General features: G+C 44.4%; 3 protein-coding genes and 1 long non-coding RNA gene across 17 annotated transcripts in view; 2 read left to right on the top strand and 2 right to left on the bottom strand.

Annotated features, from left to right (window-relative positions):
* The window catches only part of dcaf6 (ddb1 and cul4 associated factor 6), a 39,570-nt gene extending 25,817 nt beyond the window's left edge, over positions 1 to 13,753 (top strand). Inside the window, exons 9-21 of one of the 13 annotated variants that reach the window (XR_013652557.1) lie at positions 264 to 383; positions 598 to 942; positions 1,101 to 1,289; positions 7,130 to 7,189; positions 7,681 to 7,867; positions 8,688 to 8,797; positions 8,890 to 9,208; positions 9,338 to 9,373; positions 10,873 to 11,052; positions 11,558 to 11,714; positions 11,802 to 11,890; positions 12,999 to 13,104; positions 13,169 to 13,753. Coding sequence is in view for 12 of the 13 variants with exons in the window: in XM_011489227.4 (XP_011487529.1) it covers positions 264 to 383; positions 598 to 942; positions 1,101 to 1,289; positions 7,130 to 7,189; positions 7,681 to 7,867; positions 8,688 to 8,797; positions 8,890 to 9,208; positions 9,338 to 9,373; positions 10,914 to 11,052; positions 11,558 to 11,714; positions 11,802 to 11,890; positions 12,999 to 13,104; positions 13,169 to 13,221 (1,910 nt within the window). In the remaining variant the exon portion in view is untranslated. The remainder of the gene's footprint in view (positions 1 to 263; positions 384 to 597; positions 943 to 1,100; positions 1,290 to 7,129; positions 7,190 to 7,680; positions 7,868 to 8,687; positions 8,798 to 8,889; positions 9,209 to 9,337; positions 9,374 to 10,872; positions 11,053 to 11,557; positions 11,715 to 11,801; positions 11,891 to 12,998; positions 13,105 to 13,168) is intronic. The other 12 variants (XM_078939115.1, XM_011489227.4, XM_078939116.1 and 9 more) reach the window with 12 other exon arrangements.
* Positions 13,754 to 13,805: 52 nt separating this feature from the next.
* Positions 13,806 to 19,349, bottom strand: gpr161b (G protein-coupled receptor 161b). 2 transcript variants are annotated; one of them, XM_004081421.5, is made up of 6 exons: positions 19,065 to 19,349; positions 17,312 to 17,699; positions 16,293 to 17,008; positions 16,060 to 16,167; positions 15,333 to 15,455; positions 13,806 to 15,009 (listed from the first exon to the last, which is right to left on the bottom strand). In XM_004081421.5, the coding sequence occupies exons 2-6, from the start codon at positions 17,653 to 17,655 to the stop codon at positions 14,729 to 14,731; spliced, it is 1,572 nt and encodes a 523-aa protein (XP_004081469.1). In that variant the 5' UTR covers positions 17,656 to 17,699; positions 19,065 to 19,349; the 3' UTR covers positions 13,806 to 14,728. The 2 variants fall into 2 exon arrangements, with proteins under 2 accessions (XP_004081469.1, XP_078795248.1); XM_078939122.1 differs by lacking the exon at positions 15,333 to 15,455 and having other exon boundaries at positions 19,065 to 19,283.
* LOC144988617 (uncharacterized) lies at positions 19,247 to 20,229 on the top strand. Its single transcript, XR_013652559.1, has 3 exons — positions 19,247 to 19,371; positions 19,603 to 19,735; positions 20,123 to 20,229. It is a non-coding gene; the product is annotated as an uncharacterized LOC144988617 (long non-coding RNA).
* otc (ornithine transcarbamylase) lies at positions 20,067 to 24,399 on the bottom strand. The gene is made up of 10 exons (XM_004081420.4): positions 24,240 to 24,399; positions 24,003 to 24,141; positions 23,813 to 23,894; positions 23,443 to 23,530; positions 22,225 to 22,378; positions 22,019 to 22,141; positions 21,576 to 21,629; positions 21,026 to 21,175; positions 20,688 to 20,825; positions 20,067 to 20,592 (listed from the first exon to the last, which is right to left on the bottom strand). The coding sequence occupies exons 1-10, from the start codon at positions 24,323 to 24,325 to the stop codon at positions 20,533 to 20,535; spliced, it is 1,074 nt and encodes a 357-aa protein (XP_004081468.1). The 5' UTR covers positions 24,326 to 24,399; the 3' UTR covers positions 20,067 to 20,532.
* Between the last annotated feature and the right edge of the window lie 433 nt (positions 24,400 to 24,832).

The raw sequence follows: 24,832 nt of genomic DNA, 5'->3' as shown, positions 1-24,832 counted from the left end.
CCTCGTTATAATATAGAACCCTCTGATAACTGAGGGTAACTGGGGGGGGGGGTTCTCCTCTGACTTTAGTCTGTGATCATGCCTCTTTAGATAAAAAACTATTGATCACTGGTGCTCTTCCTACAGTGAAAAAGACAAACGATTATTTATGTTGTTGTCACTGTGAATGACTTAAAAATGCTTTTTTTTCGGGTACGTCGTCCGCTTTAAACGTTTGTGTTGTAAGCCGGTGTGAGTAGATGAGTTTGCTGCCTCTTCTTCAGGAGAACAGAGTCCAAACGTGTCGCTGATGCAGAGGATGTCCGACATGTTGTCCCGGTGGTTTGAGGAGGCCAGCGAGGCCCAGAGCAGCAGAGGAGCTCGCCCGCAGGCTCGGCCCAGAGGTGAGGCTGCGGAAGCCTTCGCCTGAAATCACTGGATGTCCAAGCTTTTCCAAATGTAGCGTCTGTAAATCTGCCATGATGGTTTTATTTTGGAGACCAACGCTGGACATTTTCCCTCATTTGGTTAAAACAATCTGCCTATTTGGTTTAAAAGTCTGTTCTTATTTGTGACAATAAAACGTCTCGTTTTTCATGATTGTTTGCTTTTTTCCAGGAACAGCTGTTCGTCCTGAGGGGGGGATCAACAACCCCCCTGCCCCAGCAGTCGACTCCACGCAGGAGCCCAACGCCCCCGAAAGGCCTTCGGGGCCAAACCCCCCAGAGGAACCTGCCAGTGCCGCAGAAGCCGCCGCCGCCGCCACACTAAAATCCAGGTCCTCTTCATCTTCGGGATCATCCTCTACAGTCACAGCAACCCCCACGTCCAGCTCCTCCCCACTGGAGAGCTCCGCCCCTTCTTCCTCACCAATCGCGTCCTCTCCCGACTCCGAGCAGAGGAGTCAGACCGATGGAACGGAGATGCCGACTGCCACGCCCACCTCTGAGCCCACCGTCTCAGGTTAGAGCAGACGAGTCATCTTCAGTGTTTTTGTGTGTGAGACGGAGAGCGTGGGGGGGGGCACTCTCCTCTCCTCTAGCATCCTGTTGTCCTTCTTTCTGCTTCTCCCATTCTTCTCATTGTTCCTTCATTCCTTTCTCCCTCTGCCTCCTTGTCAGAATACAGTCCGCGCCGGTTGCCCATAAGTTTAGTGTGTAGGCGTTTGCAGAGGTTGCTCCGGCTGGGCGACCCCCCAGGACAGGCCCAGAGAGCGGCCTCGTCCTCCTCTCCTTCCTCCTCCCCAGCAGCCTCTGAGAGACGGACACAAAGAAGTGCTCCTCCTCCTCCTCCCCCTGCTGCTGCTGCAGGTTACCCACCCTCTGAACCCTTCCCACCACCACAGCAACCCCAGGGCCACACCCCCTGCCGCCATTTCTACTCACTCCCCTCTGCGTGGCTCCAGAAAGACACTCAGTGAAATCCTAAAATCACACAACCTCAGTCACACAAACAGAATTCTGATTTTTATCACATTTTCTACAATCAACTGTGTTGATCTTTAATTTTTACCTACCATACTTTTAGGGACTACAATTTGCTCCAAACTGTAAGTCACAGCATAATAAAGAAGAAAAAAATCATATTCAATGAGCTTTACCTTGTACTGCAGGAGCTGCGGCTGAATGATGGCGCTTTCAGCGCTACTTCTATGTGACCCAGTTTGATGATTTGCTTTCCCACATTCGTCCACGGACGGTAAAATAAAAACAAAAAATATCTGAATGCAAATTAAAAAAAGGTATCATAAAGTTTAGGAGCAGAACGATCAGATTCTCCTCGATGTTTGTTGTGGATGCAGCTTCTTCTTTAAAATTGCTGTCGGTATCAAACGCCTACAGTGCCCTCTAGTGGTTGCGGGGAACAACCGCTAAAGGCCAGGTAGATGTAATCAGAGGAGTAGCTGACCAGCAGCTGTTGGAGAGAAAATAACAAATATATGAGCCAATATTTATAAAAAAAAAATTAAAAAAACTGCAAACAAGTCGTGCAAAAACCCACAACTTATACTTTGAAAAATATAGTGATGGAAAAATGGACGTTCTTTTAGGAATGTGGTTTTATTACAATATTATTGCAAACCTTCTGCTGTTATTAAAAGAAAGAACTCCTAAAAAATTGTAACACAAAAATCAAAAACGAAGTTTGATTGCTGTGAAAGTGAAGTTTATTTCTTCGTTTTCTTCATTCTCCCAGCTGTGATGACAGTCCGATCAAAGTTTGAGGATAAAAACTGAGATATTTCAGAGTATTCTTCGCCTTAGGGGATCACTATCGACAGTGTTTTTCACGAAAACCTTCAAGCAACAAACGATTATTCTTCTGAGCAAAATGCAGATGGTCTTCCTGGAGCTGATGCTAACCACCCCTTCAGTGTTCTCCTGCCTGTGTTGTCTTTTCTACTGACCACCACCCCCTGCAGCCTCTGTTTGTCCTCGGTTTGCCCCTCCCTCACTAACGTTTCCACCCTCTATTCTGCCTGTTGCTTGGGTTTTCACCTGACGTGTCTTCTGTTGGAGTGGCACCATAAAGGTTTGCAGCTTTGTTTTAGTCTGTGATCATGACATGAAGCGTTTGTTGTTTTTTTCGGGGTCACAGGGCTGCTGGAGCCTATCCCTGCCACCCATGGGCGAAGGCGGGATACATCCTGGACAGGTCGCCAGTCTGTCGCAGGGCCACTCACGTTCACATTCACACCTAGGGACAATTTAGAGTGACCAATGAACAAATGGAGCATGTTTTTTTGGGAGTAAGCTGGAGAAAACCCACTCATGCACAGGGAGAACATGCAGACTCCACACAGAAAGGTCCCCCAGCCGGGACTTGAGCGTCTTACTGAGAGGCAAGACGGCTAACCACTGTGCCACCATGCAGCCCATAGCAAGCATTTTCACTTTTTTGTTTTCCACGTCTCACTACAAACTTGATCCACTTTCCTCAGACACACATGAGCATTTTCACGCGTTTCTCTCTCGTTTAAACTCTAACCTTCAGAGAAAAAGAAGTCCAGTATGAATGAAACCAAAGATCTGATCGTGACTGAAGATTTGATGTCAAACGGAAGGCATTCTGCACAGAAGACACAGCAAAGAAGAGATTGATTGGCAATGCTCTACAGCCAATCAGGATGCAGAACACAATGCTCTGCAAAAACAAAAAAAACATTTCTATTTGAGACATGACTTAGAAGCATCTCTGACTTCTGTTTAAATATGTCACTCCAGTATGATGAAGGGACACAGCAGGTGATGAAAACGCCGTGTCAAAGCTAAAGGCCTTCAGCCGCATTTGAAGTTAGACTCAACTTATTGTAATTGTTCTAAAACTGTTGAGTTTTGTTTTTATCTTTCAAAATTCCTTTCTTTGACACCTTTGAGTCTGGTTTGATTTTATTGAACTCTCGGCATTTTGGAGGATTTTGTTTCGGTTAAATAGTAAACTCTTTTACCTCAAACATCCATTGGATTGTGACCGTGTAGGAGGATGTAATGTAGCCTGAGTGGCGGCTCAGCTCTGACACCCATTGATGCCAATATGCATCAAATCACTTCAGCCTCAAACTTACTGCAACCTGCATGTGGCTCTTTGATTGAAAAAAAGATTTATTTTGTTAAATTTATGAATTTACGGTTTGTATAACAGTAGAATTAAAATGTATTTTCATCCTGTTGACATTACCTAACATCAAAAAGCCTTGTATTTCCTCCGAAGTGCTCACATTTCAAATGCTGAAATATTCAAACTATTACTATACCAAAAGTTTGAAATTCTTTAAGTTCTATTTATTATTAGGACACATTTAAAGCAAACTGCTATGCTGTAAAATGCTCATTTAGGCCAGAGGGGAAAAGATAAATAGATATATATTTGCATGGACTTCATTTAACCTTTTTAAATGGATCTTATACCAATGAAGTGATATTAACATTCAGGTTAACATTAGTAAGTAGGAAAAAGGAAGGCTACCCACTAAAGTAGACTTAAAACAACAGGAAAAAATGCTTTTATTAATTTATATTGTTTTACATGTTTGATTGAAGTAAATGTGCTGCAGCAGCTGTAGTCCAGGGTGTCTTATTTTTTTAAAGTGTTGTTTTCTCAAGAGTAAAAACCAAAGTCAGGGGTAGAATAAAATGCTATCTTCTCTTTGTTGGTCCATTTTTTTAAGTTATGTTTAATAAGTTCAGTTATACATATCATGAAAGAAAGTAACATAAATACAAAGAAGTCTTGATTTGCGGCTCCTACCAAGTTGTGGCCAATGAGAAACCAGCCTGTTAGTGTTGGAGGTGGCGGACCCCTGATCTATACGAAAGCAAAAACAAAAGGGATTTTATTTTTCCATTGCTGGAAAATCAGGTGTTAAGAAGTTAAATGAAGCTAAAGTTTCTCAAGAATTAGTAATCATAGCTTTCTTTTCCCACTGCACAATATAGTAAATGGAGATCAAATATGCTGAAGCCCTTAATATGACTGAACATCTGTAAAGCAGGTGTGCTGCGGGTTACAAACCTGATGAATGTGGATGACAGGATGGTTTTTGTGTAAGCATCTTTTAAGAAATATGTGGAAAAGCTGATTCTGGAGCTTTATTTGGACTTCCAGAAATTAGGAGGAAGTCCTTGAAGCTGACGGGATCCTAAATGTTCTAAAAAATCTGAAAATCAAAGAAATTAGAAAGGGTTTCTAACGAAGGTGTTCTTCAGTCTGCTGCACTGCTGGTTGCATAATCTGTGACCGGACAGGATACTTGACCCCCACACTGCCCCCCCCCCATCAGAGCGGCGAGTCCATTTTCCTGAGGAAGACGTTCAGACCTAAAGACAGCAAATTCAAACCTCTCACCCTCCGTGGGTGGTTTCTCCTCCAAGCTGGGGTCCTCTACCAGAGGCCTGGGAGCTTGAGGGTCCTGCAGTATCTTAGCTGTTCCTGTTCTTTTCTGGACTGAGAGGTCTGAGGTCTTTCCAGGTATCTGTTGTAGCCACTCCTCCAGCTTGGGGGTTACTGCCCCGAGTGCTCCAATTACCACAGGCACCACTGTCACCTTCACTTTCCAGGCTTTCTCCAGTTCTTCTCTGAGTCCCTGGTATTTCTCCAGTTTCTCATGTTCCTTCTTCCTGATGTTCCCATCGCTTGGCACTGCCACATCCACCACAACGGCTTTCCTCTCTTCTTTAATCACTTCCTCTACCACTACAATGTCTGGTTGGTTATATATATATTTTTTGTTGTTCCTCACTTGTAGATTTAACCCGCTACAGCAAAGTTGTCTGTTTATCGGAGCCTTGCTTTAAGATGAAACATGAGGAGTGTTTTGTTTCCAGATAGGTTTCAAAAACAAAGAAATTCTGAACCTTTTGGCGACTCAAAATCTGGTTATTGTCAGTGGAGCCGTCTTTCCGGGGTTCGGTGTCGGTAAAGCAGAGTTTCATCTGTAAGATAAGGAGCTCAGAGACACGTTTGGGTGAAGAGGACCGCATCTATATTCTGCCGTCATCATTCACATGCCCAGAAGTCCATTTGTCTCATTATGTCATATAACTGTCATGAACTCTGAAGGCGAAGTAAACAGCTTTACATACGTCCCTTCCTCCAGATGAAACGTCTCGTGAAAATGCCAGAAAGTGCTCCTCCTCAGACGTGGAGATCTTGTCTTTCATGGAGGAAGAAAGGATTGAAGCTGCAGGGACACCGACGTCTTCATCAACGGGCTGCAGAGATCCTGCAAACCCCCCATCAATGAATAAAACATTAATAAATCAAACAAATGAGCTTCCGGACATTTGGAATGTTATCGGTAAACATTCAGCTCACCTGTTCAGCTAAGTTTAGTCGGTCTGCTCTGCTGCTGCGCGGCGTTCACCTGCTGCTCTGCTAACTTTGATTTTAATCTTGTAACTTTACGACTTTAAATCTCATCATTTTACTTTCTCCTTTTTCTTTCTTTTGGTGGCCCTAAAATGTTGTCGTAGATTTGTTGATTGAAAACAGTTGAAATTTGTTCATTACTAGTTTGGAAGAGGCTTTTTGATGGACGGATCCCTTCACATTTCAGGAGGAAAGGCTGTTTCATCAGAAAGGGATTGCAGTCATAGTTTAAGCTTAACGGTGGACGGTCTGTATATTTAAAATGCTGAAGGGTCCATGAATCTGACACAGGCTCTCCAATAGTGCACCTGGTTTGATTCTTATCAAGTAAATGATGTACATTTGCATTTTCTTTGTTTTTTTCCAACATTTATCTGGAACCTGTGGGAGTATGTCAGCAGCCAGCTTGTGCATTTGTGTGGTTGCCTAGCAACATGCCTTTGCTTTTTTATTTATTTATTTATCTTTTTAGTTTTTGAATGAAATGGAAGACAAAAAGGTGCAGTAAGCATGTGGGAACGTCTTGTTTTTGTCAAAGACCCACTCCGATCACCCTTTTTGTAAACGTGTTCCCGGCGGTCTTAGAATTAGGACTATGCTGTTAGTAGCCAAAATCCAAAAGCCTATGTTGTTTTCTAAGACATAGTTTCTGCAGAGCGGCAGTAGAAATGTCCCTCTAAATTGTGGGCGGGACTGTTGGCACAGAGCAACCCCACCCCCTTTCACCTCCCTGTAGCTGAGAGCTCTCTGTTTACATGCTCTCCTGCTAGCTAACATGAGCGGTGTAACACGAATGGCGGGCGACATTGCAGGTGTCCAGTTGTACACTTCAGAGTCAGAAGCTGCTCAGACGAGGAAAACAAAGACGTTTGTGGATCTGGTCGTCTGCATCGGGATGCATCAGAATGGAGAGGAGCAGGGAGCTGAGGCATTTTCTACCTAACGATACAACGATTTTTACAAAAACACAATTTTTTTGGTCTGCTCTTGATTCACGATTTTAAGAAAAAAAACTCTGAAGTGCAATTTTATGATCAATTTTCTCTGTATTTGTCCTCTATTTAAAAAAAAAAGAACATTGTTAAAAACTCCCAAACCACCAATTCTTAATGGAGTGGGTCTTTAAGATCTTATCTCTAACAGCTGTGTAGCTCTTTTTTTTGGAGCTGCACACTTTTTTGTTTTTAACAGCACTGAGCTCTGGAGCGCCGTGCCCGTGAGCGCCCTTATATCAGCTGTGACGTCAGTGTTGGAGGTTCAGTCGGTGTCATTTGTGTTCCAGATTCCCCCTCGTCTGTGGTTAACAAACAGCTGGGATCCATGAGTCTTGATGAACAGCAGGGTGCGTCCCACCCCTCATACCCCCGACCCCCCCTCCCGCTCTGTCCCCCTTCTCTCTTCAGTCATTCACGTCTTGTGCTGTCCTCCGTGTTCGCCGTCCTTACGCTTTTGTCACCACGTCCTGCAGTACCACCAGTGGCCGCTAGTGGCCACTCTAAAACAGGCTTCCTTTAACTGTGTTATTATGTCTTTTTCTAAAAGATTCTAACATTTTTAAGGACATGCACCCATGCACAGCACATGCATGGTTCTGCATGTCACGTATAGGAGCTGTCATGTGTGTCACTTTTTTTGTTTTCTGCCTTGTTGTCTTGGTGGTCGACCCTAACTCGTGCTGCATGTTTTCATTTCTGTGTGACTGAAACGCAACAAATGATTGCATATTTCCAGCGTGCCACAAACAACAGGAAGATGATCCATGTCACGTATCAGTGATGATTGTTAAGCGTTTTTTTTTTTTGTGGTTGTGTGTTCCTCTTTCTTCCTGCTCAGGAGCTGCAGGAGCTGCAGGCCCCCCTCATGATGAATCTGTGGCCGCAGGAGCCAGCAGCAGCGTGCCGCCGGCCACCACCTCGGTGTCCACCAGCCGGCCAAACACAGCAGAACCGGTCCTCAGCTTGCACTACAGCTCAGAGGGAACCACCACCAGCACCATCAAGCTGGACTTCACAGATGAGTGGTCAGTGGAGGGAGATGTCTGCAAAACCTCTAGGGTCATTTCAACCAAAATGTATTTAAAGTGGTATTTAAATCGACAGAAACGAACGACTTAAACACCGAATACCAAACAGAAGCTACCAAGGGAGCAAAAAGGCCTTTTTCCTTTTTAGTTTCCACTTCCATCGTATATATAAAAAGTTATATAAAAGCCTTCAATTCACGAGCTTTTACCATTGACTGTATATGAGAACTGGACTGCCCTTCCTCACATTCCAAACAGGAAGTACCCGCTGGTTCCAAAAAGCCAGAATCCCAAAGACGTCTATAGAGAAATAAACAGCTGTTACGCCGTCATTCTACCTGACATGGAGACGTGACTCAGACCGACTCGGACTAATCCCTGCTGACTGACGTTGTCTAGCTTGGTCCAGTTCTCTTATACAGTCTCTGGTTGATCTCAAAAGGAACTCATGCCCTAAAAAGAGGTCAAGAAAAACAGTTGGCAAGCTTTTGCTGCTTTAATATAACTGTACAGAATTATGGAAGATCAAGATCAAAAATATCATCTACAATAAAAAAAAATGGTCTGAAATCATCAGTGTTACTGTAACTAAATCAAAGATTTTTTATTCCTCTTTGTGCTCTTATTCCTGTATTACTCACCTCGTCTTCCTTTTAGTTTTTGCAAATTTAAGTACAATTTCTTTCTGAACGGGAAAACAGCACAATATGCTGTTACGATGAAATAATATGCTCATAATGTGCGTTCAAAGGGTTTGATTGTCCTTTTGTCTGAATGGAGCTTGAACGTCTTTCTCCTCCACGGTTTCCGTTCACAGGAGCAGCAGCAGGTCCAGCTCTCTGGGCGGCGGAGACCCAAAAACCCTGGAGCCTTCTGCCCCCCCCAGCAAAGAGAGCCGGACGCCCGAGAGTTCAGCCTCCCAGCAGGGTGACGTTTCTTCTCCAGACGCGTAGAAACACATTTATTTCTCCTGAGGTTCCTGCAGTGGTAAAGATGAGCGTCAATCCTTCCCCGTTTAGCTCGCAGTGAGTCCTCGGAGCGGCAGAGTCCCCCCGCCCCCTCCGCCGAACCTCCCTGCTCCTCTTCCGGTTCTGCCGGTCCCAGCAGGTCGGGCCCGGAGGAGGGTTCGCCTGAGCGGGTCAGCGCGGAGGCGACTCGGGACAGGAACCCGTCGGGGGCTTCAGAGGACACGTCAGGGGGCTGCAGGAGGGCGGAGCCAGCTGGAGAGGAGGGGGAGGGCAGCCAGAGTCAGCCGGCGCGCGGCCGCCAGGACTCCGACGACAGCGACGACGATCCTATTCCCATCCCGATGTCCAGATTAAGAGGACAGGGTCAAAGGTGAGTCACGTGCAAATAACGTTTCGATTTTTCTGTTTACACACAACCAAGCACAGAATTATAAACTTTTAAGGGAAGGGGTTGGTAGTTCTAACGCCAGGTTTCCATTTACCTGAAATCTGAATGTAGTTCCAGGGGATCGGCAGTAGGAGATAGGATGATCAGGTAACTCGTTTGCTCGACAAAACGGAAACAGCTAACCTGCCAGGTGTGTGACATGTTCCTGTGCGGGGGGCGCATAAAGCCCCATCGCACAACAACACGGTGCGTGACAGACTTGGTTTGGGCGTCGCACTGAACTAATGACCTCCAGCTGAGCGGCTGCATGCGAGCACAGGTCAGCGAATGCATCGAATGGACAGAAGGACGGCAGAAGACGGTTCATGACTCGGCAGAGCCGTGAGGATTCAGAACTCCCTGTCTGGTTCCTTTAAAGCCCCACTCCGATCATCTTTTGATCAATCGTCAAAGTCTTCCCAGTGGTCTCTTCACTGTTATTTTCAGCCAAAATCTAACAAATCTGGGTCTAGGACATAGTTCCTGCAGAGCGGCATGAGAAATTCACCTCTGAGCTGTGGCTGGGACTGGTGGCATGGAGCAATCCCACGCCCCCTTCCCATCACCCTTTTGTTTTTCCACTCTCCCGCTAGCTTACAGCCCCCCCTCACACCTCCAACCTACCAGGGCAACAAAAATGGCGAGCAATATCGTAGCTATCCAGCCGTACGGTTTTGATCCAGATTCCAGCTGAGACGACGGAAACAGAGACGAACATGGATCTGTTTGTCTGTAAGTGGATGCATCAGAATGGAGCGCAGCAGAGAGCTTGTCGCCCGCCCAGCATATTTTCTACGTCACAAATAAGCTTTTTTCCAACTACTTTTTTTTCATCTGCTCCGAATTCTCAAGGATTCTAATAAAGAAAAACTCGAAAATCCAATTTTAAGTGTAATTTTCTTTTTATATGTCCTCCATCATCAGAAAAACGCCACAAGAACACGTTAAGAACACGTTAAGAACACCAGTTTCATCGGAGTGGGTCTTTAAAAGTGAGTGCTGCCTGCCTTAACTCGGGGCTGGTTTGCGGCCTGAGCACGGCCTTTACACGCAAAACAGTGACCGCATGGCTTTTCTACGGTGGCCCTGAAGGGCAAATCCCATTAACAAATCCCTCGACGCAAATGACATGGGAACCATCACAGAGACAATGAAAAAAGCAAAACATTTTAGAAATTAAAAACAATATTCCAGAAAAACCAAACCTTGAAACAAACATTTCGGAAAACAAAAGTCATTTCCATGTATCTAAATGAAACGTTGCAAAATGAAAGGATACAAAACCGGAAAAGGTAGGTACGATAGGTAGTGATGATGCTGATGGCCAGAAGAAATATCTTCATCCAATCAGGGATGTCCCGTAGCACGTGCCTTTTCCGGTTTAGTTTCAGTTTTTTAACATTTCATTTTGATTTTTGGAAATTACGATTGTTTTCCGAAACGTGTCATTTTCATTTTGCGTTTGACATTTTGGTTTCTGAAATTTTGTTCTAATTTCTAAAATGTAATGTTTTTTTTTTTATTGCTTGTTTTGCTTTATCATTTGTCGTTTTGATCTTTAATTTATTTTTGTTTTGAGTGTCATGTTGATGTGATTTGCCCTTCAGGGCCACCGTCTACTGCGCCTCTACTTTTTTCTCTGTCCCAGGCGCTCGGCTGCGGCTCGCATCCAGGAGCTGTTTCGCAGGAGGAAGGAAAGGCGGGAGATGGAGGAGAGCGAGACGCAGAATATCAGGAGGCCTTCCGTCAAAATGGTCTACAAGGGCCACCGTAACTCTAGGACAATGGTGACTATCAGCGCCATTTTAACAACACCAAGGCTTTGTCTTCATTCTCCCACTACTCTGACCTCTAAAAGACAGGACTTTAACGTAACACATGTTCACCACTTTCTTTCTCTCTAATCGCCAAATATGCCAGAAAAGAACATTTGATGAAGAATAATTATGACTCCATTGTGTTCTGAAAACTTGACCATTTATTTTGGTTTTTGAATAACAAATTGCTCTAAAGCAATGCATTGTGGTCTATATTTGCCAATACAGTGAGCATTGATGCTCATCGACTTCTGGGACATTTCTAGTGCTCTGGATTTTGGAATTGTAGATTTGGACTCCCCTAAAAATTGCCAAACGCCTGATAAAAGAGTCAATAAATAATGAGCAGTGAGGGGATTCCGACACACAACCTGATAGATCCAGAACTAATGAAACGAGCGGATGCAACATTATTTTTGTGAATATGTTGTAAAATTCCTTTCTGCGTTTTCATGAACTGATGGGTTGCCTCCAGATTAAGGAGTCGTGCTTCTGGGGAAACAACTTTGTGATGAGCGGCTCGGACTGCGGACACATCTTCATCTGGGACCGACACACCGCCGAGCACCTGATGCTGCTGGAGGCCGACAACCACGTGGTCAACTGCCTGCAGCCGCACCCTTACGACCCCAGTGAGTGCGGCAGGCGGAGCGCCCGCGTCGTCCGACCGCGGGGTCCTCACCCCCCCAGTGATGCACTCTCCTCCCGTTTCTTTTCAGTTCTGGCCTCTTCTGGGATCGATTACGACATAAAGATATGGTCGCCGCTGGAAGAGTCGCCGTCTTTCAACAGACAACTGGCTGTTGAGGTACCGTCTGAATTTCCTGACCGCTGACTGGACATGAGACCAAGTCAGCGCCATGTCACCCACTGAGAGCGACTGTCACTTTCGTACGATACGTTGTTCTGGAGTAAAAGTCGCAGACGCAAAAAAAGCACAATACAGGAAAAATAAACCAAGAACAAGTAAAAGTACAAGTACAGGACCAAGAACAGACATTTATCTTAAAATAACGGAATAGATAATAATAAGAGACTTTTGAATATCTGCACGCTTCACTGCCGTAACACATTGATGCATATTTAGCTTTATTAAAACAATCTAGTTATATCAGTGCAATATATGAAGAATTATTCAGATAAAGAAGACGCTAACAAGTCAAGTAAACTCTTTATATCACTTTAAACCACTAAATCCATTGAATTCTTCGTCTGTGTTAACAATTATGCCAGGTTCGGCACTTCTTCTTCAGTAGTACTGACTAGACACACCGACAGTGCCCTCTAGTGGTTGTCAGTGAGTAAGTGAGCCTATTTATTTTTAAATAAACCACATACAAGTCGCATCCATGGCCAAATAATGCGGGAGAGAAAAAAAAAGCAACTTTATACTCAGAAAAATGCGGTACTTACGATTCCAACCAAGCAAAAACAAGTCTGTCGCCATTTTTTCCGCAATACGGACGCTGCCGCGTTGGAGCCAGACGTCAGTAAGCAGCGATTGGTCCGAGTCGACGTTTCCAGGGCAACCACTGAGCTTGTTGGAAGCCCACACCCCCACCGCTTGAAAGCACGCTCAGGAGAATCCGTCAAATATTTCGAAGGCTCGACCACATACTCTGTCGAGGCGTCTGATTGGCCAGTTTATAACTCAAATCACTTCTAATAAATTTTATATTAGGATTATTAGAATAGTTATCCTGACATATTGTGACTGAATAACAGCTGTTTGTCAATAGAAGCTTTGGGGGCTTTGACTCCTATTACCTCCTATTTGGAACGCGGGGGGGGGGGGGGGGGGGGGGGGGGGGGAGGAGGAGGAGAGTCATTCAGTCCAGTTCTCATATACAGTCAATGGCCCTGATGTGAGTTACGCTGTCCAGAAGTACTGACCACCTCCTCCTCCTGTGGAAAAGGTGATAACCCGGAACGAGCTGATGCTGGAGGAAACCAGGAACACCATCACCGTCCCGGCTTCCTTCATGCTCCGCATGCTGGCCTCCCTCAATCACATCAGATCAGGTACATGAAAGCAAACCTCGCCGTTCTCCGCCACTGTCTGACGCCCACGTTTCCCACCTCACAGATCGACTGGAGGGCGACCGCTCTGAAGGCTCAGGCCAGGAAAACGAGGACTAGCCGGCGCTGCCAGGAGGCCGCCCGCCCGCCACCGAGGAAAACACTATTTGCTGTCCAGCACTTGAAGAAAACCAGAGATTTGTACCGGTTCAGTAGAGACGACGTTGTAATTTTAGTGGAATTTCTAGCCCCTGGTGTTTTTCTAAAGACGATTTTCTTACCGATGTTTGTGAGGATCACCTGCGTCTGTGCGAGTGCAGAGAGGACGTCATTACAAATATGCAGTGTGAGGCGGAGCGCGTGAAAGGATGTCAAGTGCAATAATGTTTTTTGTTTGGAGAAGGCGAACCCAGTGTTAACTTTGGATATTATTATTTTTTGGGAATTTGTAGCAAAGAGCTGTGGATGCGTTCCTGCAGCTGCTGCTGCCGCCGCGGCCGCCGCGCATGTCAGTACAGACAGAGAAACACGCAAATGCTTTCACTTTTGCTGTTGACACAGGAAAACGGTGACTCCCTAAAACATTAAAAAAAATAAATAAAAAGGTGTATTGTTTTATAGAACCTGATGGAAAATTAAAGGTTTAAAAACATTCAGTGTGAATTCTTGAGAAAGGAGTGAAAGTAAAGACACAGGAGGCAAAATCTGAGTGTAAAACTTTAATGCAAACGTTTGTACCTATAGTTCCTATAATATAAAAATACCTGTTCCTATGTAGCTTGTTCTTACAAAAGCTGTACCTGTTAAAAAAAACATAATTCATCACTAAAATGCTGCCAGTTCCTCATTAAAGTAAATAAAATATTTTTAAAAAAATGACTAAAGCTACAAAACTTCCTCTGTTGACGACGTCTGGGTTGGATTTCACGGATGTCTAACAGCAGCTGCTCCACAGCTGGAATGCTAACGTTCTCCTTGATGCATCAGCTGTTCACGTTCAAACTTTGGATCCTTCTGGGGTTGGTTTTTATTATTTTAATTCTTTCACAAATCGTGACACAGAATTGAGCTGAACTTGTTTTGTCGAAAGTGGAAAGCGATCTTCTAGTGGACTCAGCTTCTTTATTCCTAATCCCATCAGGTAGCTGCTTTGCATTTATGCTCAGGGTTCCTACACAAGTTAAATGTGAAAAAAGGTTTGAATCTGAGCCTCTTCTAGCGCTGCAGGTTTTCTTTTGAATGCGTTTGGGGGATGTCAATTTCTCTGCACCTTAAAAAGAATTGCCCCTCGGGGTTAAATGAAGTTAGTTGAATTTGGATTTGATAAGTGCATCTTTGTTATCAGAAATGAAGAATGCATTCCTTCATTCTACCTTCACCTTTCCCTGATTCAATCATACATAATCCTGTTGGGTTCATGTAAATGTAAAAAACAAAACAGAAATGACATGAATGTGTTTTTCACTGTGTGAAAACCGTTTCCAGGACGCTGGTGCAGCACAGGTGGGCTCTACCTGTTCCACCGTTTCAAGTACGGTAAGTGGTACCAGCGTGGAGGGAATCCAAGCGTCCTTACAGGCAGCACAAAGGGTCAGAGGTCACGCGTGAATGTCCTCCAGCGGCCCGGTCACAGGCCAGACCTGCTCTCCTCTTCCTCCTCCTCCCTGTCGTCTCTGACGATGCCTTCGTCGATGCTCTCCAGCCTCAGTCTCTGACCGTCCAGGTATCTGGGTCTCTGTGCCGGCCGCGTGGTGAACAGCGCCCCCTGCAGGCTCTCTCCGAACAGGGCGAGCTTGGCGTCGCTCTCGATCGCCTTCGCCAAGCCGGAGGCGAACGTGTCCAGACATTCGTGGAGCTCTGCTTGGACCTGGACAGGGGAAGACGAGGAGGTGGAGGAGGAGTTCTCAGCTGAGGACAAAGAAGAAAACATAGAAAACAGAAAAAGGTTTAAAGAAATCATTTAAAAACAACTCTGTCACACATCAAGAGCTTACTTTACGTACGAAAGGCTGAAGCGCCTGATAGCTCATTGATGGGACCACGAACAATAGATAAATGAGAAGTAGGAACTTTAAACCGGGTTGAAAAGAAGATTAGTGCACAAGAGTTTGATCCCCGCAGACAGTAACCCTTGTGCTATCTTGTGGGGTCCAGATGACCCCACTCCCAACGTTAACGTGCCTCCGGGCCACTGCACCCTGACCCGCCGTGACCCCGCCGCTTCCAGGTACCTTTGGAATGTTCCAACTGGTCTTCGAAGGTGACGGAGCTCCGCCTCTTCCCGCAGGCGTTTCCGTGATGCGGCGCGTGGGAGGAGCCGTCGGTGGAGTTCTCCAGCAGCATCACGTCTGTGCCTGGGCTCCAAACAAACGAAGGCTTTTATAGAAAGTTTTTCATAACTCAAACTTCTAATCTTTCACATTTTGGGACGAAAAATGTATTTAGAAGCCGATTTCAAACAGCTGAGCTTTAAGAAAGAGACAAAGTTGACTCTTGTCTATCCCCTGTGCTGTCCTAGGCACTTTAACGTTTGGAGTTGGGTCATCTAGACCCACTAGACAGTGCTCTGAACCTGTTTTCTTCAATGATTTGTGATTTTCACTGGTGTCCATGGATTACATGAAATCTTTCCACCTTTATCCACCTTTGTCATGGTAGGGAGAACACGTCAATGTAAGGATCGGGTCATCTGGACCCCATAGGATAGCACAAGGGTTAAACTGTTACTATGTGCTAAATATAATTCAGAATATTGATAACCTCATAAATGTGTTTTATTACTATACAGTTGAAAAAGCAGCTTTTTTTTCTTTGTTATAAGAACCGGGCTGTTTTGCATTTCCTGCTCTCAGAGGAAGATGCTTCACTTCCGTAGTATCGACATTTCAGAATAAAAGCTCGGCTCCTGACGATGTCTTGTAAAAGCCGTGTTTGTGTCTTCCCGTTTGCGGCTCGTACCGGAGTCCTGAGTGAAACTGAAGCCGGTGTCTCCCGTGCTGCTTCCCGGGGCCAGCAGGTGTCCTCCCCCAGCCAGCATGGCAGTCAGGTGTGGGGACATGCCCAAATCTGGAAAACAACTCCATTTCCTCAACAGTTTCTTTAAAAAGAAAACGACAATCTCCCAGCTGCTTTGGGTTAATGAACGGCGGCCTCAGTGGAGTTTGTGCCACGGGGTCGTCTGACCTCCTCACCCGTGATTCTGTTGGAGATGCTGAAGAGGCGGGACGTCCGGTGGCGTGTGGCGAAGGACTCTCTGTAGTAGCGATCCCCGAAGCACATGCCCAGCAGCTCCTTCCTCACCGTTTTGTTCCACAGGCCGTAGATGAGCGGGTGGCACGCTGCGCTGCAGAAAGACAGCCACGCCACCAGGGTCTCCACCCCCGGAGACACGCTGCCCCGCCCCCACAAAGCCTCCGTGCACACCGCCCCCACGTACGGCCCCCAGGTCACCAGGAAGGTCCCCACCACCACTAATATGGTGACGAAGGCCTTGCACTGGCTTCCCGCGTACACCAGGCTCCGCCGGCTTCCGTTGGAGGACGTGGAGGTGCTGGAGTTCTTGCGCCCGTTCCCGTGAGCGCCGTCGTCCTGAGCGACGACCACAGTCCCGCAGTGCACCTTGCGCGCCTTCATTCGGGCGACGCGGAAGATGACGCCGTAGCAGACGAGTATGGTGAATAGCGGGGGAAAGACGCACCAGACCACCCAGAAGGCCGTGTAGCTGGGCTCCCTGTGCCACGCCACCACGCAGCTCCACTTGTAGCAGTCGAACTCGAAGGAGGACCAGCCGAACAGCGGGGGCAGGCAGCCCGCCAGGGAGTGCAGCCACACGTAGGCTATGACCACCGCCGCGCGGTTCCCTGTGATCTTCATGGGGTAGATCATGGGATAGAGCACCGCGTAGTACCTGTAGGGATGACAGACAAGAAGACTCACCAGAGGCAGCCTTTCTGCTAAAAGCTGCAATCAGACAAGAGATTTGACAGCAGCAGTGCCATCAGGAAACCCCAAAGGTGCTGAGAGGAGCGTGAGAACAGAGAGAACTGAAGGCTGTTGAGACTACAGAGGCAGCTTTGTGATTCAGATGACAGAGGGGGGGGGGTTAAACACTAAAAAGGAAAATCCAGAAAGAAAAATACAAACAAATAATCATTTCTATAGGAAAAACTCAAACTTCTGGTGTATTTTTTGGAGGGAAACAGCAACAAACCTGTCCACGGCGATCGCTCCGAGCGTCAGCATGCTGGCCGAGCTAATGAGCAGGAAGAGCAGAGCGGTGAAGTTGCACCAAACCACGCCGAACATCCATTCTCGCTTCGCCGAGCTCGCGGCCACAAACGGCAGCACCAGCAGGGACAGCAGCAGGTTGGACGAGGTCAGGCTGAAGACGAACTTGTTGCTGGGCGTGAGGAGGTACGGCCGGCGGTACAGCGTCACCACAATCAGCAGGTTCCCCAGGCCCGCCAGGAGCGTGACGCACACGATGGAGACCGACTCCAGGGCGATCAGACCCTCGTCGCGCCCCGACGGCGTGCAGTTCCTGCTGGCGTTCATGGTGACAGGCCGGGCCGCCGCACAGCCGGTGCAACGGTAGGAGTCTGCGGAGGAGGAAGGAGGCGTTCAAACGAAGGGAAAACAGCAATGCATGGTTCCCCCTATAAAAGTGGCATTTTAATCCTGATAATTGAAGCAAAATCCACATTTAAAGTCAGCTTTAACGTTCAATAACTGCATCTGGAGATATCCACTACATGTGAGCACGCTAAAAAAAAACAAGATTTACTTTGAAAAGCAAGATATTCATGGAGCCATAAAAGGGCCTGACAGTGACCTGGTCACAGGGCAGATGAGAGAGTCATTTTTAATATTTACAATTGATTCTTTTTCTGATATTAACCAATTATTTCTACAGAAAAAAAATGCATTTTTGGTTGGATGCTAGCTGTATTTAGTATCCACAAAATAAAACCTATTTTCTATTTAACGGGCAGTCTTAGCTCTATGTGTACATAGGTTATTTTAAAAAACACATGCTCAGGAGTATTTGATTGTCTTGTATCCACATAAAGTTATATTTAAACAAACCTATTTATTAGTCTTAATTTTCCATATTTGTAGTTTAAAAAGAATTGGATAGAACAATATTTGGCTGTTTTGACAGTTACATTTTTAAAAATCTATTAAAAACATTCAATGTCAACAGTATTTTTCTTGCCTTGTACCCACATGGTGTGACAATAAAGTTAAATAAAATATATATTTTTAACTATTATATGTATTTGTACTCGTTTTTTTGCATGCATTTTCTTTATTAAAGACATTAGGGATAACAAAACAGAAAAATATACAAGATATTCACTGAAATTATATATATATATATATATATATATATATATATATATATATATATATATATATATATATATATATATATATATATATATATATATATATTACTAGAAGAAAACAGTCCAATCGGTGGTTAATGATTATAAGCCTTTCGATAATCGATAAGCTAGCAAAAATGCTCCCTTAATAAATATTTACTTTCGTTTTTTCTTCTTTGAGGTTTTTAAAGGTTAGAATAGTAATTTAAGCGTTATTGTTTATGTACTACACCGTTGTGGACATCTGGATTTAGTTTGGTGGGATGTTTTTGAACTTTCTGTGTCAAAAAAAGCAAAGTTTAGTTGATTAGCATCTTTGCAAACCGGCACACACATCTGTGAGGAATCATTTTGAATTTTAGGACTAAAGGAAAGCAACTCTAAATTTAATTTTTTTTGTTGCAGTTTATAGTGGAAAAGGCAGAGTTTGTGGGACCAAAAAATCACAACACCCACAACTTCGTCCAGCTGGATGGCGGCTAACGGGAGCTAAAAGTGCGGTTAGCTAGCCAAATTTGGGTAAAAGTTTCCTCCATTGTTGTCCCCCGAAACTCTCGGCCAACTTTTTCTTTTTACCTGCTTAAGCTGAACGCTGCGGCTCCGCTTTCCCTTCTCCTGCCGGGATAACACCTCCATTTTGCTGGTTTCCCGTCCGGAGGGAGACAACCCTGGCGGGGGGGACAGTCGGATCGTTAGCGCCCGGCGGACACGAAAACCTTCGGTTTACCCCCCCCCCCCCCCCTTTGACGAATCTTAAACGGCCAGCTGCGGCAGCAATGGCGTCCTCCGACACCCCCCCTCCGCCGCCCCGCCTCCCCGCCTCGCGGCTGCCTTTTCGAGCAGCCTCCCGTCGGAATGTGTGGGTGGTCTGAAGAGAAAAACGGTATTATATCACCATTACAGCTGCTAGCGAGTTTATCCTTCTCGTTTTTTTTACTCCTTCTACCTTAAACTAAACTTTTATCAAGTAATAGAAAGAAAAAAAATACATTTTAATGTCAAGAGTACATTTTATTTATTTTGGAGTCTATTTTTTTTGGAGTTTGTTAGCATGCTAAACTCAAGCTAGCATCTGTGTTTGTTTTATGAATGAAATGAGACGCTTGGTTTTCAGCAGGACCACACACGAAGATCATACCTTCCCGCATCCACACGTCATCACCTCATCATCCAATGAGAAAAGAGGATCAGTACCAACGTGGTACACTAGATGGTGCTGTTTCACCGTTGAACACCACAGAAAAAGAGTGAGACCATTTTGCTTGTTCATAATAGATAATTGTTCTTTATTTTATCTCCTAAATAAACATCTAAATAGAAAATATTATATAAAGATATCATGTACCACACATCATACAGAGGAAGTGCAACAAAAAAATGACTGTATGATAATGTATGAGAACGCATCTTGCTGTATTTTTTTTAAAATCACATCTTGTTTCCCGTTTAACCTTTTATTAACATAATATAAAACTTGGAGAAATCACTATTAAGTAAATTCTGCAAAACCGTCCCAATCTATTATTTCCTGTGTAAACAATTTGGTCAACAATAAAATCAAAGCGCTGCAAACTCAGATTTGTTGTAAACATGATTTATTTTCACATTGTTTGACTTTTATTTTGCCTTCACAGACCCAGCAACAATCAAGGAACAATCAAGGATAGTTCTGCTGTTTGGTTTCTCACCAAAAAACGGACTCAAATTCCCCCCAAAAAATCATTATCAGCTCAGTAAGGTGAATAATCTTTTTGCGTTATTTATTTTCATTCAAATAAGCAAAGGTGCAAAATAATAAAAAACAATAAATCTGATAAGCTGAGCAGAGAAAAAGTTTTACACATTTTAAGACATTCTCCCCATTCCTCAAATGTATGAAGAAAGCACCTGATATTTTAAACTTTAAACACTCAGTAATCGTAGGAAACATTGTAAACGTAACAACTGTGGAGTAATCTATTGGCGTTGAAGTGCTGAGAGGAAGTCTAATGATTTGCACTTGACAGTAAATCCACATACACCTCACTCTATTAGGGGGAAATTGTTAGAATTTTGACGAGGGGATCTGTGGAGAGTAGTCAGTCAGCAGGGAAACCATCAGACCCTGAAACAAAGGTCATTTGAGATCATTAGTCCAGTTACCAGCCATGGACTTGGATCAAACCGAGCAGGTTGTCAATATTCCGGCCTGTGACCCACCATGATGGTCCATTTCCTGTTCTCTGCTTCGTTAAAGACCAGAGAACGTGTCGAGTAGAAAACCTGATCATCCACCTCCTCCGGTTTCCGGGGGAGGCAGTGAAGGAAGGTCCAGTCGGGCTCGGCCACACTTCCGGTCTGAAGACAGAATCAAAAGATTAGACTCCAACTCCAGTCTTATTTTCCGCTGATTTCAGCCTTAACCCTTGTACTATCTTGTGGGGGTCCAGATGACCCCACTCCCAACGTTAACGTGCCTCGGAGGCATCTGGACCCCCACAAGATAGCACAAGGGTTAAAAGGCTGCAACACTATGACTTTTCAGTTCTCTCGTTCACCTTCATGGTGATCTGGTATCCTTGAAAGTCTCTGAGCCTCTTCTTCTTCTCCTCTTCCTGTCCCATGCTGATCCAAGTATCAGTGACCAGTACATTGCTGCCGTGGGCAGCCTCCATCGGGTCAGAGGTCAGAACAAGCTGTGTCCCGTGCTGAGAGAGAGCAAAAAAAGAGGCAGTTCATCTGTGAATTCCTACATGGAAACACAGTCTTCAAAATTCAAATCTGATTTGTAGAATCCAGCTATAATCCTTGGAAAGATAAGTACAAAAAAAAAACTTTTTTTATACTGCAACTAAGTTTAAACTGAGAATCTATAGGATTTTTATGCAAATACTCAAGTTCACCTCCTGTGTTTCATTGTTAACATTTAAATATTAAGTCAGAAAATCTGTCTTATTTTTACAAAGATAAGCTTTTGTATGAACTGGAATGTGTTCAAACACAACATCCAAATCAAATTGTAACTAACTAGACGCAGTAACTCCTTTAGATCCTTTTATTGTGAGAAATAGCGGCTGATCAACCTGTGAGCGCTGACAAACTCCTCACCTGTTTGGACAGGTTTTTAGCCTCTTGGATTACACTGCTGTCCGCCTCGTACCCCTGAGGACGACGACACGCCGTTACTCCAAAACAAACATTACAGCTGTGCACCAATTCCCTCTCTACTCACTGGGGCCTTTGCCATTTTGTCAGGCTGTCTGAATCTACAATTCCAAACTCCAGCGCCCTTGAAACCTCTCAGAGGTCGCAGCAAAAACTTGTGTGCATTGATGCTCACTAGATCAAAGAAGTTTATTTTTTGTTGATCATTTACAAACCATTTATTGAAGCCATTGACCATTTCTAAAAAAAAAAAGAAAAAAAAAGATTTGCATTAAAATCCAGGGCACTGGATAGTACCACACTATGAAGTCTTTTAGGAGTTATAGGGAGTAGGGAGGGAATTTGGACGTAGTCTATACCACAAGCATATAACCAGAGAGACTAACCTTTGGTGTGGCAACTCTGAGATGAACACCCAGTTTGGCTGCAGCCATCATGAAAGAGTGGAGGACATTATTTCCATCTCCAATCCAGCTTACGGTTAGTCCGCTTAAGGATCCGTAATGCTCCTACAAGACGATAGAGAGGATTCAGAAAGTCCTATAGAGAACCCAGTGAGTATAGACGGGGGTTAAAAAAACAACCCGGGTACCTGCAGAGTGAGAAAGTCCGCCAGAATTTGGATGGGGTGATACAGATCAGACAGACCGTTGATGATGGGAATGGAGGCCTCCCTGTGGAGCTCCTCCAGCGTGGAGTGGCTGTACACCCGAGCCAGAACGAGATCGCAGAGGCCCGAGAGAACCCTGGAGATCACGGGTGACCAAGAAAACAAAAACTTTAACAGTCACCAGTGAATTAAAGACCCGCTCCGATCATCTTTTGATCTTTTGTTAGAGTGTTCCAAGCGGTCTTTGGGTTATGATTGTGGCAAAATCAAAAAACCTGCGTCATAGTTTCTGTAGAGCGGCAGGAGTTCATTAGTAAAATACTTCTTGTGGGCGGGACCCACTTCCCGTCACCCATCTGTTCACACTAACGCACAGCCCCTCCCTCACATCCACAAGCTACCATTACCAGTGCAACAAAAATGGCGAGCATTATTGGAGCCACCCAGCCGTAATGTTTAGATCCAGACACCAGCCCGGTCGAGGAAGACAAAGACGTACACGGATCTATTTGTCTGCATCACAATAGAGCAGGGAGCTACAGGTCTGCCTAGCATGTGATTCGACAAACCAAATACGAACTTTTTTCATCTGCGCCTGATTCACAACGATTCAAATAAAGAAATACTAAGAAAAAGCTATTTAAATCTTTATTTTCTTAATTTATGTCCCCAATCAACAGACAAATACCACAAGAACCCAGTAAAAACATCAAAAACACCATTAAATTGGAGTGGGTCTGTTGTGAATTGATTATGCTAATGAGTATGGAAGCAGATGTGTCTCATATTTCAAAATAAAAGTCAATACCGGTAATGCTTTTTCATTTTCACTCTAAAGCTGCGTTCATTGGCTCAGGAAGGATTTTTAATTTCATTTTTGAGTCCATTGATGCAGATACATTGTGAAAGCAAAGAAGCATTTCTGTTAATCCATTTGAGCTCAGATATTTCTAATTGAAATTTACTAAAGAACATTTTTAAAATGAAATATGAAATACAGTTTTCTTTATCAGTTTAATTGAGTGGCAGAATGAGCGGTGCTGAAAAAGAAAAAGCCGTTTGGCGGATTGGTTTTTACATTTCATTTTTGAGTCCTTGAACGCAGCTTAATTTTGGAAATGAAAAGGCATTTCTGGTGTTGACTTTTATTTTGAAATTTGACACACATATGCTTCCATAAATGAGGTGTGCATGCATCACCTGGCTGTGTCGGTGCAGCTCTCATTCACACCCAGGTGGATGTCTTGTGAGGTGAGGAAACAAGGGTGTCCGCCCAACAGAGCCATCCCTGCAGGTATGAAGAGCACGTAACCGCTTTTAATCAGACTGTCTGTCAAAAATATTTCACTATAAAACAGATTTAAATGTGCTGAGGTGGAAGAAATGGGAGAATGAGTGGATGAAGGCATGTGTTTTTTGCTAATCCACTGGACGTCGGCCTTCAGCAGATCTTTTGTTCCTGCCAACAATGGCAGGCTCGAGCTGCGTAACCCCACGAGGAAGCATCCCTAAAAGAAAACAGTTTTTTCCCCAACGCACTCGAAGTGAGCAACACGCCGATATGCAACACCTGTCTCGGTGGACATTCTTGTTCTGGTGCTCCTCTTCTCAAATATCATCGCGATGGACTTCCCTTGTAGCAGAGGCAGATACTGAAATAGAAAGGAGAGCTAACTTCTCTAAATGACCCAACCATAGGCCGCAAAATGAAAATGTACACGGATTAACTGGAATATCTTTGTTTACCTGAAGGTCAATACCTGCTTTTCCTGCTTTATTAGACGCTTCAGGTCTCCTGACACCCACAGTAACCTCGTGATTTCTTCGGAGCTGAAATCTTTCAGTGTGAGACAGCTGCGACCTTTTAGACTCACCGATCCAAGACGAGCCGTCCCAGAGCTGAGCAGGGCGGAATCCAACAAACAACACATTCTGGAAACGTACTAAAAGATATGGAAAAAATTAAGAAATGCATGAATTCATGTGGAGTTTCTTACCTAATTCCTCGTCCCCACTGGAAAGGGAAAGATTTCATGCATTTCCTGGCAGGACTGCAAACAGACGGGAGCTTCCATAACATCATGATTAACTCTCTGGACACATGGGCAGAGAGGGTGAGGCAGGCAGCGTGGCCTCTGTGACATCACTACCATGGGGGGAGGGGGGGAGGGGTTGCATTCTAAGGAAATTTAGTAATTTTGTAAAAAAGTTGTAAAAAACCAATGCATCTTGGGAGTTGTAAAAAGTTGTAAAAAAACAAAATGTAATAATACTTAATGAACAAAGTTAAAAATGGTTGACAGTATGTTAATTGAAATGAAAAGACCGTTTCTTTTTATTTATTTAAGTGATTATATAATTAATTAACACAAAATCACATTAAAACTATAAATAAAAACATATAAACCCTCCAAAAACTACAAAATAAAAGACTAAAAGGAACACCTGCTATTTGGTCAGAACATTTTCTCTAAGTTACTTTAGGTGATGTGACCTGGTTATTGATTTATGTATTTATTTTTATGAAAGGGATTGAGTAATTTAAAAAAAACAGTAAAACTGTATTTTACAATATAAAAAGGCAGAAATA

This window comes from Oryzias latipes, chromosome 21, assembly GCF_053564925.1.
Source record: "Oryzias latipes strain Hd-rR chromosome 21, Olatipes_Hd-rR_3.1".
Classification (NCBI taxonomy): Eukaryota; Metazoa; Chordata; class Actinopteri; order Beloniformes; family Adrianichthyidae; genus Oryzias; species Oryzias latipes.
The sequence above is the reverse complement of the archived record's forward strand: the minus strand, read 5'-3'. Positions and strand labels throughout refer to the sequence as shown.